Genomic DNA, 20,172 nt, shown 5'->3' with positions numbered 1-20,172 from the left:
GCTTCTGTGACTGCCAGCAGGGCAGTTTCTGTGGAGTGGGCATTTTTGAATCCGGACTGGTTGGGATCCAGCAGGTTGTTATGTGAGAGATGGAGAGAGAGCTGGTTGGAGACAACACGTTCAATGCTTTTTGATAGAAATGAAAGGAGTGATACCGGTCTGTAGTTCTTGACATCTGAGGGGTCAAGGGTTGGTTTCTTGAGGAGTGGTGTTACTCTGGCTGACTTGAGGGCAGATGGGACGCAGCCTGAGGTTACTGAGGTGTTGATGATGGAGGTGATGAAGGGGAGCAGATCAGGTGCGATGGTCTGGAAGATTGGAGACGGGACAGGGTCGAGAGGACAGGTGGTAGGTCTAGTGGAAGTCACTAGTTGTAGGGGCTATCGCAAGGGGCCTATCGCAAGGGGCTGAGTGATTCTGTTAAAGATCTCATTGTCCGTGACAGCCCGACGACCCTTAACGAGCTCATATCCCTGGCTCTCAAGATGGACACTCGACTTCGGGAGCGCCATGCAGACCGAGCCCAACGTATGCCCAGCCGCTCCGCTTCAGTGCCTCCTGTTTCACCGTCTTTCACAGCTACTCCTAACTCTCAAGTGCTTATGCTTCCCCCGACTCCTTCTTCTTCCGGGGCTGGGGAGCCGATGGAGATTTACCGTTCGCGGCTCTCACGAGCTGAGAAGGATCATAGGAGGAGCAACCAGCTGTGCCTCTACTGTGGAGAGTCAGGACATTTCATTCGAACCTGCCCGACCCGCCCAAAAGATCCAGCTCGCCTGTAGGGGCTATACTGGTGAGCAAAGCAACTTCCCCTGAGCCCAAGAATAGCCCCAACCGTCTTTTCCCCACTACCCTGGCCTGGGACCAAGAGACACTGTCTGTTAGTGCCCTCATTGATTCTGGTGCGGACGAGAGCCTTATGGACTTTTCCTTAGCTCACCAGGCGGGAATCCCTTTAGTTCCCTTAGACCGCACTGTCTCCCCGGGCTATCGACGGGCACTCCTTGGGTACCATTTCCTATTCTACTGAGCCTCTCACGCTCACTCTTTCTGGTAACCACTCTGAGTCCATCCGCTTTTTCGTTCTTCACGCTCCTACGGCCCCCCTGGTGTTGGGTAGACCTTGGTTGGAGAGGCATGAACCTCACATCTCCTGGGCTTCTGGTCGGATCTTGGGTTGGAGCACAGCATGCCATGCGACATGTCTGCGCTCCGCCCTGTCTCCTCCCAGTGGTCCAAGGCCTGTGTCCTCTCCTCCTGATATCACTGGTGTCCCCCCTGCTTACCATGACCTTGCCCTGGTGTTTAGTAAGGATAAAGCCCTGTCACTTCCCCCTCACCGGCCATATGATTGTGCCATCGACCTCCTCCCTGGAGCGTCCCATCCTAAGGGGCGGCTCTACAACATTTCCCTTCCGGAGAAGGAGGCGATGCGCAATTATATTGCAGAGTCCCTGCTCTCAGGCATTATAAGACCATCGTCTTCTCCCCTTGGGGCAGGCTTCTTTTTTGTGGCAAAGAAGGATGGCGGCCTGAGGCCTTGTATTGACTTCCGCGGGCTTAATGACATCACGGTGAAGAATAAGTATCCACTCCCTCTTATCAGTTCCACTTTTGAGCCACTTACTCATGCCCGGGTGTTCACTAAGCTAGATCTCCGCAACGCCTACCACCTAGTCCGGATCAGGGAGGGCGACGAATGGAAGATGTCCTTCAACACCCATCTCGGCCATTTTGAGTACCTGGTTATGCCTTTTGGCCTCTCCAATGCCCCGGGAGTCTTCCAATCCCTCGTGAATGATGTGCTAAGAGACATGCTAAACGTATTTGTGGTGGTTTACCTGGATGACATCCTCATTTTCTCCAGGTCCTTGGACGACCACCACCAGCATGTCCGACTGGTTCTCCAACGGCTCCAACGGCTGTTGGAGAACCGCCTCTTTGTCAAGGCAGAAAAGTGTGTCTTCCACTCTGACTCTGTGACGTACCTTGGCAACATTGTGGAAGCTGGACAGATGCGTGCTGACCCTGCCAAGGTCATGGCAGTGGAGGAGTGGCCACGTCCCACTGACCGGACTCAGCTGAGACGCTTCCTGGGTTTCACCGGCTTTGTGCGTCGCTTCATTAAGGGATTCAGTCAAATCGCTGCCCCCCTCAATGCCCTAACCTCCGTCTCACGCCCCTTTTCCTGGACACCCGAAGCCGATGCAGCCTTCTCCAAGCTCAAAGGCCTGTTCACTACGGCGCCTGTGCTCATCCACCCGGACCCGGCGAGGCAATTCATTGTGGAAGTGGATGCTTCAGATACGGGCACTGGAGCCATCCTCTCCCAGCGACCCCGCTGAGAGGAATTATGACGTGGGCAACAAGGAGCTGCTGGCAGTCCACGACGCCCTGAGGGAGTGGAGACACTGGTTGGAGGGAGCGAAGCTGCCGTTCATCGTGTGGTCGGACCACAAGAATCTGACCTACTTGAGGACGGCGAAGAGGCTGAACTCCAGACAGGCCCGTTGGGCCCTGTTCCTAAGCCGTTTCGATTTCACTCTCACTTACCGCCCGGGCTCCAAGAACATCAAGGCTGACGCTCTTTCCCGTCAGTTCCCTGGTGAAAGCCCTGCTGTCCAGGAGAGTTCCGACACCATCCTTCCCCCTGCCCGGGTGGTGGGTGTTGTCACCTGGGCCATCGACTCGGTGGTGAGGGAGGCCTTACAGGCCCATCTAGACCCGGGTAATGGTCCTCAGAAGAGGCAGTTTGTTCATGATGCATTCCGGCCTCAGGTGTTGGAGTGGGGTCACTCCAGTCGTGTTGCCTGTCACCCCGGAGAGCGCCGGACAGCAGTGTTCATCGGCCAGAGGTTCTGGTGGCCCACCCTTAAGAAGGATGTCAGGGAGTTTGTAGCCGCCTGCACCGTCTGTACCCGCAGTAAGGCTTCCCATTGCCCTCCGGCAGGCCTCCTGCAACCCCTTCCCATTCTGAGTCGGCCCTGGTCTCACATAGCTATGGACTTCGTGACGGGGCTCCCCATGTCCCACGGCTGTGACACCATTCTGACGGTGGTCGACCGGTTCTCTAAGGCGGTCCATTTCGTCTCTCTCCCCAAACTCCCTTCTGCTGCTGAAACGGCAGACCTCCTCACGCTCCATGTCGTCCGCCTTCATGGAATTCGCTCTGACATCGTTTCCGACTGTGGTCCCCAGTTCGTCTCCAAGGTGTGGCAGGCCTTTTGCAAGGGAATTGGGGCCACAGCCAGCCTCTCCTCTGGGTACCATCCGCAGTCCAACGGACAGGCGGAGCGTGCCAACCAGGCAGTCGAGGCGGCTCTTCGCTGCGTTGCCGCCAGCAACCCCTCTTCCTGGGCCAAGTACCTAGCTTGGGTGGAGTATTCCCTCAACGCCATGGTGAGCTCTGCCACCGGTATGTCACCCTTTCAGTGCTTGCTGGGTTACCAACCTCCTCTGTTTCCCCAACAAGAGCTGGAGGTGGCAGTTCCGTCCACCAAGGCACACCTCCGCCGGTGTCGTCGCATCTGGAAGGCTGCCCGGGCTGCGCTGCTCCGTGCCTCTGCGCGTACTCAGCGTAATGCCAACCGACGGAGGGTGCGTGCCCCTGTCTACCAACCTGGCCAGAAAGTTTGGCTGTTGGCCCGGGACCTGCCCCTCCAGACCTCCCAGACGTCTACCCGCAAGTTAAATCCCCGGTTTGTTGGCCCGTACACCGTGAGCCGTATAATCAGCCCTGTTGCAGTCCGTCTGGATCTCCCTCCCGCTCTCAAGGTTCATCCTGTGTTCCATGTGTCCCAGCTTAAGCCTGTGGCCTCCAGCGCCCTGTCTCCCCCGGCTTCAGCTCCTCCGCCCCCTCGAGTCCTGGCTGATGGTGACCCTGTTTGGACAGTTCGGAAGCTACTTGCCGTCCGTCGTCGGGGGAGAGGTTTCCAGTACCTCGTGGACTGGGAGGGCTTCGGCCCTGAAGACCGTAGCTGGGTGCCCCGGTCCTACCTTGCGGACCCCTCCCTATTGGACGACTTCTATCGGGACAATCCTGGTGCTCCGGGACGGTCGTCCGGTGCCTCCCCTCAGGGGGGGGGGGGGGGGGGGGGGGGGGGTACTGTTGTGCCACAAGCTCCTCACGTTCTGATTCCAATCAGCCCAGCTGCTCCACAATCACCATCAGAAGCTGCCAATATAAGCTGCTGAGAGCCGGCGCCCGACGCTTGGACGTTGACTACTGTGGTTAGTGTTACCGGCAGTTTAGTTTCAGTTCCTAGCGTACTATTGGCGTGCATATTGTAGATCTTCTATTTTTGCTTTGAGTTGTTCCTGTGGTAGATCTGCTGTTTTTTGTGCTAACTTTGTTCCTCTGTTTTGTTCCAGGCTCCCTCCACAAACCCAGTGTCTCCCAGCTCCACCGCTCCTTCCAGGATTCCCCTCATGCTCCTAACAAACCAAGTTTGAAATAAATTCCCTTTTGTTCACTCCTGTCTCAGTGTCTTTGCCTTTGGGGTCCCCGGCACATTTGGCTACTTAACACTTCGAGCGTAACAATAGCTACACGACACCGAGTTGGACCTCTGCCGTTACACAGAAGATGAATTCCCTTCACTTAAGATCAGGGCACACCATAACGTCTGCACATGGTTTATATATTCCTCACCAATGTCTTACAAATCATTTGCTAAACATGAAAGATAATTCTAGTAATGTTTCGTGTCTGCAGTCATCGGCAGTTTGCAACGAGTAAGGAGAAAGTCCACATTAACATATGCTTTGTAAAACATTATTAATACATCTATAAATCATTAGATGTTATCAAGAGCCCTGATGTAAAGTGAAGACAATTAATTATTTACAACTGTCTGTTAAACATGAACAAACATGAATGCCACATTAACAGACAGTCGTAACTAATGAATAGTCTTTACATCAGGGCTCTTGATAACATCTACCAATGATTAATAGATCTTTTAGGAATGTTTTACAAACATATATTAAACATGAACAAACATGGAGGCCACATGAACAGACAGTCATAAGTAATGCATTCCTACCCATTACATTTGTTTTAATGATAGGGACCCTCAGGGTTAAGTAATGTTTATAAATAAATGTTATAAATAAGTTATAAATCATTTAATAATAAATTATAGATGTTTACAAATGGCTTATTCATTAATAGTTAACTACTTACTAGTATTGTATAAATTAGCCTTAGTTACAAATGTTTTAGCAAACATTTACAAATATCAATGTTTAAAGATTCTTAAATGTTCTACAATGTTATTATACATTTTATAATTTACTAATGTATATAAATTACTTAAATAAATACATTATTAGTTCTTTATCTACAAATAGCTTATAAATATGATTTATTAACAATTACAAATGTATATAAATGGCTTATTCATGAATAGTTGACTACTTACTAATTATTTACTAATAACGTATAAATGAGGTTTAAACATAGTTATAAATGTTTAGTTAAACATTTACGGATGTTAACAAACAGTAGCCTATGTTCATGATTATTACTCATCTACAAACTGCTTATAAACGTTTATAAATGCTTTATAACAGGTCGTTATTATAAAGTGCTATCTGTCCAGCAGAATGTGAAATGAACAACAAAACAGTGAGCTTATTAGTTTGCCTTGAACACAGCACCAATATAATTTCCAGTGGTCCCCAGCTAAATGGAGAGTTGGTAACCAAATGGACCAATATATCTCTTGAGAGTGTAAAATGAAACCAAATGGACGTGGTTGATTTGGCCCGGTTTCATTTTACATTGTTAAATTGTTGTTAAACATCTGCATTACTGAATTTACAAGAAGTCTATACAATTAGAGAATGTGGAAGAATTATTACTTTGATCAACGTTTTTGCCTGTGATAACACATACCATACATTCCACATTGGCTTAATTGTGGTGGACATTTTTGTTAACATTCCATTTTTGCCACGGACATACAAAATTACTAAATGAGTGGACAAAAATATTACCAGAAACACATGAATAGATAGCCCTGACCATAACAAATGTGTAGTGTTCGAATGGAACCAAATGGACCCATGTCTTTGCAAATAAAACATTTGAGAAGCACTACTAGACTATAGTGGACACATTATAATGGTGTAAAAGAAAATCAAACATTTATTGCCACTTTCATTGTTGGTGAACAACAACACTATAGTGGCTAATGGCCATTAGGCTACACTTCAGTGACTGGAAGAGTGAAAAGCAACAGCCCCGGCCCGGCTTTTAATGATCTTAAATACATTTATTTTAGATCGCTTTTTAGTAATAGTACAACATAAACATTACAGAGACTTTAGTTGTCACTGAGTAATACTTTAAAACAGTTTTACATACATACATACCTACAATTGCCGATATCCGCGGCGCTCTCGTTCAAAACAATGTACTTCAACTCCAGGCTGCGGCTGTCCCTAATCAGGCTCTCCATGAAGAGCGCAGCTGTGCGCCCGAGCGCTTCCGGGATCACGTGACCGGGCTGTTCTGTGCCCCCTCAATAACGCAACTCTTCTATTATATGGCTCTGGGTGGGGTGACTGCTTGCATGCATGCACAGATACAGTGGAGCTAAATGATGACTGATGAGAACCGTTTGGGGAACCATGCAATTGCTGATCTGGTCACCATAGTTACATAACCAAATGTGTGCTTGTGCTATTGTTATGGATACCACTGTGAATCATATCACCTCACTAAATTCCTGGTACTCCATATATGGAGCTAACTGAAATAACCTAAGTCTATCATATAGGCTACTATATGTATGTGCAAGACAAACATTAGGACTCCATATATGAATATGAATATGAATATACATCACTGGGATGACACAATCACTGTAGCCAATAATATAAAAGGCAAGGAAATCTCAAAGATACATCTAATGGTGATTCCCAGAGGCGATTCCAGGGATTTCAATGATGTTAAGATGCAACTCTTCAACATAGATTACATCCGGACTACATTTTCAATAACTTTAACCAGTTCCAAACTATCACCAGTACAGAAGGTGTTCTGTACTAACCATCTGTACTAACCAGGGTATTTGACTTCCAACCCAGATACTGTTGCTTTCTAAAGTGTCTTTCCACCTATACTCTTTCAGCCTCTTTCAGCCTCTGTTATGTCATCTTGTGCACCACTCTAGACATAATAACCCGCTGAGGTTTTGGTATATTTATTTATGAAATGTTGTCATTCGCTGTCAAGTCAACTCTCATGAAAAACAGGTGTCTGTGGCTCCCACTTTGCAATGCAGTAAGAACCATGTCTTCTTCAGACGGCCCAACCCCTCCCTTCACCACCCTAGCCATCAATCGCCCCGCTGAGTCCATCACTCATGTTGAACTACACCGGCCAGAGAAACGCAACGCTATGAACAGGGCTTTCTGGAGTGAGATGGTGGACTGCTTCAACCAAATAGCTGGAGACCCAGATTGCAGAGTGGTGGTGGTTTCTGGAGCGGGGAAATCTTTTACCGCAGGTATTGACTTGGTGGACATGGCCAGCGTACTTCAACCAGAGGGGGATGACATGGCAAGAACCTCCTGGAACCTGAGAAAAATCATAGCCAAATACCAGGAGACATTCACTGTTATAGAGAAGTGCCCCAAGCCTGTGGTGGTAGCAGTCCATGGAGCTTGTGTAGGAGGAGGAGTTGACCTGATCACAGCCTGTGATATTCGTTTGTGTGCCCAGGACGCATGGTTCCAGGTCAAGGAAGTGGATATTGGCCTGGCAGCAGACGTTGGAACTCTCCAGAGACTTCCTAAAGTCATCGGCGGTCGCAGCCTTGTGAACGAGCTCGCTCTGACCGCTCGAAAGATGTACGCAGACGAAGCCAAGAGCAGTGGCTTGGTCAGCCGGGTGTTTGCAGACAAGGAGGCCATGATGGTCGGAGCCTTGGACATGGCCCGCGAGATCGCCGGCCGTAGCCCAGTAGCTGTACAGGGAACCAAGGTCAACCTCATTTACTCCAGAGACCACAGTGTAGCAGAGGGGCTGGACTACATGGCCACTTGGAATATGAGCATGCTTCAGACACATGATGTCATGAAGTCAGCTCAGGCCTCCATGGAAAAGAAGAGTCCCACGACAATACCCTTCTCCAAACTGTAAAGCAGGAGTCAATACCATTCTCCAAACTGTAAAACAGGAGTCAATACTAGGGGTGTGACGATATAGTAACTGCATCGAAAAATCGCTTTTAATTTCAAGAATCGAAGTATATCGAAATGAAAAACAGCAACATTGACTATGTATCGTATTATTTTGCAATGCAATTAATCGGTATCGAATCGTTTTGCTATGCAATTAATTGATTGTATCAATAGTACATTTTTGTGATATTTAGCAATACTTTGAAGAAAAATGAAAAAGAGGGGCTTAATTGCTTAATTTAAAATAATGTCAATGTATTTTAAATAGTTACTGTATCGATTTCAAATCATTGAATCGTATCGTCAACCATGTATTGTGATACGTATCGTATCACAATACAATACACTACACTCCTAGTCAATACCCTTCTCCAAACTGTAACACATTAGTCAATAGTACCCTTCTCAAAAAAAGCAGGAGTCAATACCCTTCTCCAAACTACGCTATCCCAAAGAACAATAAAATACAGTGCAGTTCTTAAGATTGGATGTTCTGCTAATTGAAGGTGCAAGTTACTGTAAGTTATTTGTCGTCGAATACTGCTATAAAATATGTGTTCCAGGGGTGTCATGGTCCAACTCTTTACTGGATCGAAAATGCATTTCAATTCAGGATGGATTTTCCGTCCAATCGGGAGAGAGACGCCACACAGAATGCAGCATGAAGTGAAATTGGAAGTGATCAAACAATAATCAATGCAAATGAACACATTGAGAGCCCAGAACGGAGATCTCCGTCCTATTAATTAGTTACAGTACATCCGATGCCCAGATTGATCCAAAAGATGGAGAATTACTTGTTTGATATCAGCGCACACCACTCTACAGTCTAGGAGTGTCTATTGGGCAACGTTCAATGTCATTTCCGGTTGGTGCGTCATCAAAAAGTGATCCCTCTCCATTGTAATGGACGGGAGGCAAAAACAGCTGATGCTAATAACTCTGAATCTAAATCAATGATTCCCCTTCTAACCAAATATTGTGTTTTTGACGGTCCTGTCGCTAGTCGCGTTAGAAGTAATCATGCCTCGGGTGGTCAGTGATCCTCCCGCGGGTGTTTTGATTAGATGCTACGCTATCTGCACAATGCAGATGGAGTCCTGTGTCACCTTGAAATGGGCTCTGAAGCTGCAAATAGCTGGGCACAACAAAGGCATAGTAGTTCACCCAGAGTTAACCCAGTGATGACATTTTCAGTAATATATTGGATAATCTGTTCAATATATTGTGTGTCTTGGTTGTTTGCTGTGATTGTATGTGAAGTCCGGCCAATGAAACATCTTTATGAACTGTTTCGTTAACATCTGTTATGTACAATGATGACAATGACAAAGAGGTGTTTCACATGCAAATGACAGCAGTACATGCAAAACAAGGATAGTTTGTGAAGCGGTCCCCCAATACTTAGAGATTTCCATGTCAATTAAGTGATTTTTCCCATGTGTCAGTGATATAATGGTTACCATGTTAGATATTACCTGGACCTGGCCTTCTCATCACACAAAGGGTTAATAATGATAACATTGTACATCATTAAGATCTGCACTGTTATGGCATTTAGCACTTAGGTCTTAAGTAACCACTATATGTTAGTCATGTAATGATTTGAACATCGGAAATAGCTCATGTAGCATAGAAATGCTATTTTAGCCACACATGTTATCTACTTGGCAAGATTGAAGCATTTTATTTGGAGTTTGTTTTTATGACTGTGGACATTAACAAATGCATTGTTTTTATGACTGTGGACATTAACAAATGCATGTGATTTTTAGACTGTGAAGTACTGTTTGATGTCATTGGTCTGGCTCCCCTGTCATATCAGAGGTGAATGAACAGAGAATCTTGGCTAAGCAAAAACTCCAATGTTGTGATCAGTGTGGAAAACAATTGTCAAAACTTGAAGTATTCACACTGGAGAGAAATCCTATGGATGTAAACAGTGTGGACAACACTTCTCTGAAATGAAGAACCTTACAAGACAAGGCAATTCACAGAGAGAAACCCTTAAAAAAAACCTTAAAAAAACAGCAGATAATTCACACCGGAGAGCACACCTTATCGATGTGATCAGTGTGGAAAGCATTTTTCTCAAATGGCCAACCTTAACATCCACCAGAGAATTCACACAGGAGAGAAAGTCTATATGGACGTGAACAAAGGGAGTCTACAAACGTGCCTTATGCCTGGAGCGGCTGGTCCGGTGCATCACAGGAACAAGGACACATGTTGCAGGAGGAGAGGGCACTGGAGCAGCATGGACATTTTTTAGCCTTTGTATTAGGTGCTACAAAAAGAGAACCTGGACTAACGTTTCGACCTATAGTTGGGTCGTTCTCTCCCTTCTGGCTCCAAAACTGTGGAATGCACTTCCCGTTGCAGTCAAAACTGCAGCATCACTCCCTATCTTCCGCCGTAGTCTGAAAACCCACCTTTTCAGACTCCATCATGGCCCATAGCACCCTACCACCTTAGATAGCACTTTTGTAGATTTAGATAGCATTTGATACAGACTTATAGCATGTTATGTAGACAGCACTATAATTGCATTGTATGTAGTCATCAATTTACAATTTACAATTTAGGCATTTAGCAGACGCTCTTAATCCATAGCGACTTACATTAGGCAAGAACAAAAAAGCATGGGAATACATCACATATATAAAATGCATTTATCATGAAACATGCGTAAGCTAAGAACGTAACTAGAACATGATTTAACTCAGTCTGGTCTATTAAATACATGATTTAACTACAGTCTGGACTATTAAATACATGATTTAACTACAGTCTGGACTATTAAATACATGATTTAACTACAGGACTATTAAATACATGATTTAACTACAGTCTGGTCTATTAAATACATGATTTAACTCAGTCTACAGGTCTATTAAATACATGATTTAACTACAGTCTATTAAATACATGATTTAACTACAGGACTATTACATACATGATTTAACTACAGTCTGGACTATTGAATACATGATTTAACAACAGTCTGGTCTATTAAATACATGATTTAACTCAGTCTGGTCTATTAAATACATGATTTAACTACAGTCTACTCTGGACTATTAAATACATGATTTAACTACAGTCTGGTCTATTAAATACATGATTTAACTACAGTCTGGACTATTAAATTAAATACATGATTTAACTACAGTCTGGACTATTAAATACATGATTTAACTCAGTCTGGTCTATTAAATACATTATTTAACTAGAACTTCACTCTGTCGAGTGCCTACTTGCTTGTTGCACACAATCCAGAGCGACTTACATTAGGCAAGAACAAAAAAGCATGGGAATACATCACATATATAAAATGCATTTATCATGAAACATGCGTAAGCTAAGAACGTAACTAGAACATGATTTAATAACTACAGTCTGGACTATTAAATACATGATTTAACTACAGTCTGGTCTATTAAATACATGATTTAACTCAGTCTGGTCTATTAAATACATGATTTAACTACAGTCTGGACTATTAAATACATGATTTAACTACAGGACTATTAAATACATGATTTAACTACAGTCTGGTCTATTAAATACATGATTTAACTACAGTCTGGTCTATTAAATACATGATTTAACTCAGTCTACAGGTCTATTAAATACATGATTTAACTACAGTCTATTACATACATGATTTAACTACAGGACTATTACATACATGATTTAACTACAGTCTATTAAATACATTTTTCTCAAATGGCCAACCTTAACATCCACCAGAGAATTCACACAGGAGAGAAAGTCTATATGGACGTGAACAAAGGGAGTCTACAAACGTGCCTTATGCCTGGAGCGGCTGGTCCGGTGCATCACAGGAACAAGGACACATGTTGCAGGAGGAGAGGGCACTGGAGCAGCATGGACATTTTTTAGCCTTTGTATTAGGTGCTACAAAAAGAGAACCTGGACTAACGTTTCGACCTATAGTTGGGTCGTTCTCTCCCTTCTGGCTCCAAAACTGTGGAATGCACTTCCCGTTGCAGTCAAAACTGCAGCATCACTCCCTATCTTCCGCCGTAGTCTGAAAACCCACCTTTTCAGACTCCATCATGGCCCATAGCACCCTACCACCTTAGATAGCACTTTTGTAGATTTAGATAGCATTTGATACAGACTTATAGCATGTTATGTAGACAGCACTATAATTGCATTGTATGTAGTCATCAATTTACAATTTACAATTTAGGCATTTAGCAGATGCTCTTAATCCATAGCGACTTACATTAGGCAAGAACAAAAAAGCATGGGAATACATCACATATATAAAATGCATTTATCATGAAACATGCGTAAGCTAAGAACGTAACTAGAACATGATTTAACTACAGTCTGGACTATTAAATACATGATTTAACTACAGTCTGGTCTATTAAATACATGATTTAACTCAGTCTGGTCTATTAAATACATGATTTAACTACAGTCTGGACTATTAAATACATGATTTAACTACAGTCTGGACTATTAAATACATGATTTAACTACAGGACTATTAAATACATGATTTAACTACAGTCTGGTCTATTAAATACATGATTTAACTCAGTCTACAGGTCTATTAAATACATGATTTAACTACAGTCTATTAAATACATGATTTAACTACAGGACTATTACATACATGATTTAACTACAGTCTGGACTATTGAATACATGATTTAACAACAGTCTGGTCTATTAAATACATGATTTAACTCAGTCTGGTCTATTAAATACATGATTTAACTACAGTCTACTCTGGACTATTAAATACATGATTTAACTACAGTCTGGTCTATTAAATACATGATTTAACTACAGTCTGGACTATTAAATACATGATTTAACTCAGTCTGGTCTATTAAATACATTATATAACTAGAACTTCACTCTGTCGAGTGCCTACTTGCTTGTTGCACACAATCCAGAGCGACTTACATTAGGCAAGAACAAAAAAGCATGGGAATACATCACATATATAAAATGCATTTATCATGAAACATGCGTAAGCTAAGAACGTAACTAGAACATGATTTAATAACTACAGTCTGGACTATTAAATACATGATTTAACTACAGTCTGGTCTATTAAATACATGATTTAACTCAGTCTGGTCTATTAAATACATGATTTAACTACAGTCTGGACTATTAAATACATGATTTAACTACAGGACTATTAAATACATGATTTAACTACAGTCTGGTCTATTAAATACATGATTTAACTACAGTCTGGTCTATTAAATACATGATTTAACTCAGTCTACAGGTCTATTAAATACATGATTTAACTACAGTCTATTAAATACATGATTTAACTACAGGACTATTACATACATGATTTAACTACAGTCTATTAAATACATGATTTAACTACAGGACTATTAAATACATGATTTAACTAGTCTATTAAATACATGATTTAACTACAGTCTGGTCTATTAAATACATGATTTAACTACAGTCTGGACTATTAAATACATGATTTAACTCAGTCTGGACTATTAAATACATGATTTAACTCAGTCTGGTGTATTAAATACATGATTTAACTACAGTCTACTCTGGACTATTAAATACATGATTTAACTACAGTCTGGTCTATTAAATACATGATTTAACTACAGTCTGGACTATTAAATACATGATTTAACTCAGTTTGGTCTATTAAATACATTATTTAACTAGAACTTCACTCTGTCGAGTGCCTACTTGCTTGTTGCACACAAGTAGGTATGCGCAAGCAGAGCGTGCAAGTACTGTAGACCACTACAAACTTTCAAATCTCAGCCTCTCTGTGAAAGAACGTTTGCAATATTGAATTATTAGTTTTAGCCATTTGCTACGTACCTTGCTTTTGGAGGAAAAAAAGTAGTATTTTGAAGTATGGTAATGATTACTTATGCCTGTTATGGCAGTGGTGTCAGATTACATACATGTATACATAGGGGCATTACCTTTAGTCCACCCGACACTGAAACATGTCATTGTTACGTCACCATCGATAACAATTATACCCTGGCATTGGTACATACAGTATATTCATCACGTCATATGCTCATATGTCTATATATATATATATGTATATGTCTATATGTATGTAGGCTATATGTAACTTCTGAGTTGGTTAGTGGTATAATGTGGTTACTCGGGTGGTTTGATGCGTATGTCCCTTTAATCCACCCGAAACTGAAACATATCATTACGTCACCATCGTAAACCAATTATACCCTGGCATTGGTACATATCTTCATCACGTCATGGGACATACGCGGAAAACATACCTGCACGTCTGCTTCCGTATGTCCCGTGCCAGCATATGACGTCATATATTTTGCTGCTGAGGGACATTGTTACATATCTTCATCACGTCATGGGACATACGCTTCGTAGCATTACGGAAAACATACCTGCACGGTCTGCTTCGTGCCAGCATATGACGTCATATCATATGCTGCTAAGGGACATACGCATCGTAGCACCTGACTGATAACATTACTATTAAATACATGATTTAACTACAGTCTGGACTATTAAATACATTATTTAACTACAGTCTATTAAAATTAATGATTTAACTCAGTCTGGACTATTAAATACATGATTTAACTACAGGACTATTAAATACATGATTTAACTACAGTCTGGACTATTAAATACATGATTTAACTACAGGACTATTAAATACATGATTTAACTACAGTCTGGACTAATTCAATTATGTGTTATCTTACACTCATACTACTCACAGCCATGAAAACCCATCTCGTGAACGTGTCAACAGTCTGGGTGGACCTCATAAGCGGAAGGCTAAACGTTCCGTTTACAGCCAGGTAACCCAGGTTCGGACCTCCGCCGGCACCTCCAATCACATAACATGGCATAACATGGCATAGAGTCACTCTCTCATCTGTAAAAAAAATTTCATCGTCAAAAATCAATTAAATCACAAGCTCAACATAGATTGGATTAGATTAGTGGTTCTCAAAGTCTCGAGATCTGTAGCTTCGAGATACGCCAGGGAAGAAAAGAGAGGGGAAAACAAACGTAAGTACATTTGTGTTGATTTATTTCGCTGGTTCAACTTCTGCCTCTTCTGCTCTTCTGAGTTGGAGCGCATGCATGCAGAAGCAGCGCACGTGCGCAAACGCGTGCATGTGCACTCAAGAGCGAGCTTGCGCAATGCATTATGGGGTAGATTTGCTTCGCTGCGGCAATGTAATAATAATAATAATAATAATAATAAAACTTTATTTGTATAGCACCTTTCATGACATGAAATGCAGCTCAAAGTGCTTTACACAAAAAAGAAAAGAAAGGCAGGACATAAACAATACAGTGAGGACATGAATAACATTTTTTTTAAAAGACAGATAAATCAATTAAAAGCAAGGGTGTAAAAGTGGGTCTTGAGCTGAGCTTTAAAAATGTCTACAGAGGCTGCCTGTCGAAGGTACAATGGGAGTTTGTTCCACGCCGTCGGCCCGTAGAAGCAAAAAGCTGCTTCCCCGTATTTTTTAGTTGCCATTTTTTTAGGCAAAGCGAGCAGGCCAGCAGTGGAAGACCTTAGGGGGCGGTTTGGGACATATTTCGGCAGGCAGTCATGTAGGTAGGAAGGTGCGAGACCATTGAGAGCTTTATAAACAAGTAAAAGAATTTTAAAATCAATCCTAAAAACAACCGGAAGCCAGTGCAATGTAGTGACCATCGGATGTTCCCTACAATTCCCGTTGTGGGATACTTCAGTCCACTACATCAGGGTGCAAAAATGCTCACTACACATTCAGACACTATAACAAAGTAGTGCACTATATGGGGCATAGTGAATGAATTCGAACGCAGCCATATGGTTTTAAGTAAAAGCGTTTTAGGATTCAGTATCAAGTCTTGACCAAATACGGCCTTTGGCGATGATGTCATCGACAAGACATCACAGTGACTCAGACGTGTTTTAATCATAGACTGATAGATAGATTCATTCATTAATTCATCGCACGGTTTCAGTTTTCCAAGTGTACTTTTCTTTTAAATCAATACCAAGACAATAATGCCCCAGCACTACGAAGAAGTCCACGTCCGCGGCTACGACGCATTCCGTCAGGCGTTGACCGACAGTGAAGGAAAGAAGAACGTCGTCGTCTTTACTTATTTCTGTGGCGACAGAGACACGCGGACGGGCGCCAGCTGGTGCCCGGACTGCGTGCGGTCGGAGCCGGTGGTCCGCGGCCAGCTGGGTCATCTTCCGGAAGGCTCTGTGTTCGTCTGCTGTGAGGTTGGAGACCGGAGCTTCTGGAAGGATGCAGAAAACGCCTTCAAGAAGATCCTGAAGCTCAGAGCGGTTCCTACGCTGCTGCGCTACGGAGCGCCTAGCATGCTAGTGGAGGACGACTGCTGCAAACCTGACCTGGTGAAGATGATGTTCACTCAGGAGGACGTTAGTCCGACATGCGTGGCCGGTTAAGACTCACCCCTAACCTCCTGGTTAGGGATAGGGCTAGTAATGTCTGACTAAAGCGTTATTCACAGTCTGGATTTGCGGTGGTGAGGTGACCACCGAACTACAACGTGACGTCACAAGCCATGGTGAATAGCAAACTACCGCCACCGCCCCGCCCTTCTCTCTGTTTTTACTCACCACCGCTCAACGTTATTTCAGCTCCGGTGGTCACCTCACCACCAGAGCGGTGGTCACCTCACCACCGAAAATCCAGACTATGAATAAAGGCTCATACATAGTCTGGATTTTCGGTGGTGAGCTGACCACCGGAGCTGAAATAACGTTGAGCGGTGGTGAGTAAAAACTTTGGGGCAAGCTAAACAGCTTTAGGAAACTCGAAAATGTATTAGCATTGAACCCCATGCTGAGTATCACAGCTATAGTGTCAACCAGTGTGCCCTGGTACTGCAATAACACAATACAAACTTTTGGGATTTTGTAAACCTGTCAGCCATCTTCACAAATTGAGGAATTCTGCATGGAACGAGATTGATTACCAATTATGGTGGTATAAAGGTGATATATGCCAATTTACAATTTACAATTTAGGCATTTAGCAGACGCTCTTAATCCAGAGCGATTTACATTAAGCAAGAACAAAAAAGCATGGGAATACATCACATAAAAAGCATTTATCATGAAACATGCGTACCGTAAGCTAAGAACGTAACAGTGGAATATCAATATAATTAAACTATACATATAAACTATACATATATGCTATACATATTGTGGGGCTCGCTGTTCTACACACCAAAGTCACACAGGATTCAGTTGCATGTTTGGCCACTCTGGCACGGTTTTTATTTCACAGAAAAGGTAGAGACAAGGTAAGTGCATCTAGACTAGGCAACAGTTCATTTCTTCCTTTTCAGCGGGGCAGGGGGGGGGGGGGGGGGGGCAGCGAGGAGGAGCGGCAGCGGACCAGCCGAGGACCGTATCAGGTAAGTGGGTTTCTTTTAGGGTTTTCCTTCCCTCTAGGACAGCCTTGCTATTCCAGCCAAGGCGGGGTTTGCATAATGTGCAGCCTTGCTATTCCAGCCAAGGCGGGGTTTTGCATAATATGCCAAATCAAATGTCACTCAAATGCAACTAAATAATAATGTATTTTCTTACAGGGGGGAGGAGGAGCGTCTACCGGTAAGTAGGACTCATACCGGGGCTTCTCATCGAACACAGGTAAGTACAGTCATAACTCCTCTTTAGCTCACTTGGTGGGGGTTATAGGGAAAGTTCAGTGCCATAGCCTCAGAGCCCAACGGTGTCATACATCCAGTATGGGAACGGCCTGTGAGGTAAGAGAATACACATTACTACCTTATCGTCATCATCATACTGCTATTTAGAGAGGGGGGGGGGGGGGGGGGAATGTGGGTCTGTCTTACCGTGCGCCGTAGGTATGCGTGCTTCCCCGGGAGAGTCTGTGTGTGATTGAGAGAGGCAGGGGATTATATACTACCTGGGCGTCGGCCCGCGGGTGTCAGGTAATCAGGTAATCTGGTAGATGAATAGGCGGCGTGGGAAGTACCGCCCATTCTGTATGATTCCAAGCTGACAGCGCGTCAGCCCACCTCCCTCTCTCTCTCTCTCTCTCCGGGGTTGCAAACCCGTGGCGCGCGGTCCCTGACCGAGACGCCACAATATGTACTATGATGTGCTATGACTACATACAATGCAATTATAGTGCTGTCTACATAACATGCTATAAGTCTGTATCAAATTATATCTAAGTCTACAGAAATGCTATCTAAGGGGGTAGGGTAAGTGCTATGGGCCATGATGGAGTCTGAAAAGGTGGGTTTTCAGACTACGGCGGAAGATTGGGAGTGATGCTGCAGTTCTGACTGCAACGGGAAGTGCATTCCACAGTTTTGGAGCCAGAAGGGAGAAGAGTTTGGGACGTGTGGAGCGTTGTCCCGGCGTTTTTAGTGAGGGTACTTCCAGCTTCCCTGCGTTGGCTGATCTGAGTGCGTGGGAGGGTTTGTAGGGTTCAATCATACTTGCAAGATATGGGGGAGCCATACCTTGGTTGCTTTGAATGCCAGCATCAGAGTTTTGTATTCTGTGCGGGCAGCGACCGGGAGCCAGTGGAGGGAGCGGAGCAGGGGGGAGACATGAGAGAATTTTGGCTGGTTGAAGACCAAGCGAGCTGCGGCATTTTGGATCAGTTGGAGAGGCTTAAGTGCACATGCCGGTAGGCCAGTAAGGAGGGAGTTAGCTGGGCTGATTCCTGGGTGAGGAACGGTCTAATTCGTCGTATGTTATAGAGTGTGAACCTACAGGATCGAGTGACAGCTGTGATGTGAGTTTTGAACGAGAGCTGACTGTCCAGGACAACACCAAGGTTCCTGGCTGTTGGGACAGACATTACCAGGGCGTTGTCTATGGAAATAGTTAGCTCCCGCATAGGGCAGGACTTAGCTGGGAAGAAGAGAAGCTCAGTCTTGTCTGGGTTCAGCTTGAGGTGGTTGGAGGACATCCACTGTGAGATGTCAGTCAGGCATGCAGTGATGCGCTCTTCCACCTGAGTGGCAGAGGGGGAGAAGGATAGAAACAGTTGTGTGTCATCGGCGTAGCAGTGATAGGATATGCCATATTTCATGCTTGTATCACCACCTGTGTATTATCCATGAGCAGATGTACATTCATGCAATTTATCGGCAGCCATATTGGAACCTAATGTTACTTTTTATATTGTACTTGGTAGAAATACCTCCAGAACATATTCCCTTACATCAAAATTGAGGGGAAATAAAAATATTTACAGCCCCAGCGAAGTGATATAGTCCAAAACGTATGTCCAGTTGCAGGCATTTTTTAAACTCACGGGCCACCCAAGGTTGATTATCGATTAGGGTCATATGAAGGCCATCTGTGCCGAATGTCATGCTTTTATCACCAACTGAACTATCATGTATTGTGAGTCTCAGGAACTGGTGGACGGCTCGCTGATCAACCTGTGTGGTGTGAGCCTGCTGTGGCACATGGCCGAGGGCCTGGCTCGCACGCCCACCGCGGAACACCTGGAGGTCCGGCGCCAGGAGCTTTGCGCCAGTGGGCCTCATTTTCTTTACAAAGCCAAAAAAGCACCCGCTTCAGGGGTCAGTCAAGATGCCAGGCTGGACCAGATCTGCTTTTATTTAAAATGTGTGAGTCCACCTCCTGCCCAGCCTACAGCACCGAGGCCCCCTCTGCCCCCTACGTACCCCGTGCCTGGAACTGGAGAGCTTCCACCTCCACCACCTCCACCTCCACCAGCTCCACCACCACCATCCACATTGAATCCCTGTGTAGTCAAGATCCCCGTACGGCCCAAGCCTCCTCCCCCTCCTCCAGCAATTCCCCACGTACCGCACATCCAATGTCAGTGTAGCCACTCACGCTCCTTGGCCCCCCTGGGGGCCCGGACATACGCAGTCAGGGAGTCGTGGTCTTCCTCCCCCTCCTCTTCCACCACTACCATCACC

The 20,172-nt window shown here is 44.3% G+C and overlaps 2 protein-coding genes across 2 annotated transcripts; both read left to right on the top strand.

The window, feature by feature from the left end:
- Positions 1-7,222: 7,222 nt before the first annotated feature.
- On the top strand, positions 7,223-8,152 carry LOC306921653 (delta(3,5)-Delta(2,4)-dienoyl-CoA isomerase, mitochondrial-like; the record flags this gene model as incomplete). Its single annotated transcript, XM_079498886.1, has 1 exon — positions 7,223-8,152. One exon carries the CDS (start codon positions 7,223-7,225, stop codon positions 8,150-8,152), a length of 930 nt encoding a protein of 309 aa, XP_079355012.1.
- An 8,103-nt stretch (positions 8,153-16,255) lies between these two features.
- LOC306921380 (thioredoxin domain-containing protein 17-like) lies at positions 16,256-16,669 on the top strand (the record flags this gene model as incomplete). Its single annotated transcript, XM_079498490.1, has 1 exon — positions 16,256-16,669. The coding sequence occupies one exon, from the start codon at positions 16,256-16,258 to the stop codon at positions 16,667-16,669; it is 414 nt and encodes a 137-aa protein (XP_079354616.1).
- Between the last annotated feature and the right edge of the window lie 3,503 nt (positions 16,670-20,172).

The sequence above is a fragment of the Electrona antarctica genome (assembly GCF_951216825.1).
Source record: "Electrona antarctica genome assembly, chromosome: 4".
Classification (NCBI taxonomy): Eukaryota; Metazoa; Chordata; class Actinopteri; order Myctophiformes; family Myctophidae; genus Electrona; species Electrona antarctica.
Note: the sequence above shows the minus strand (reverse complement) of the source record. Positions and strands in the feature narration are given on the sequence as shown.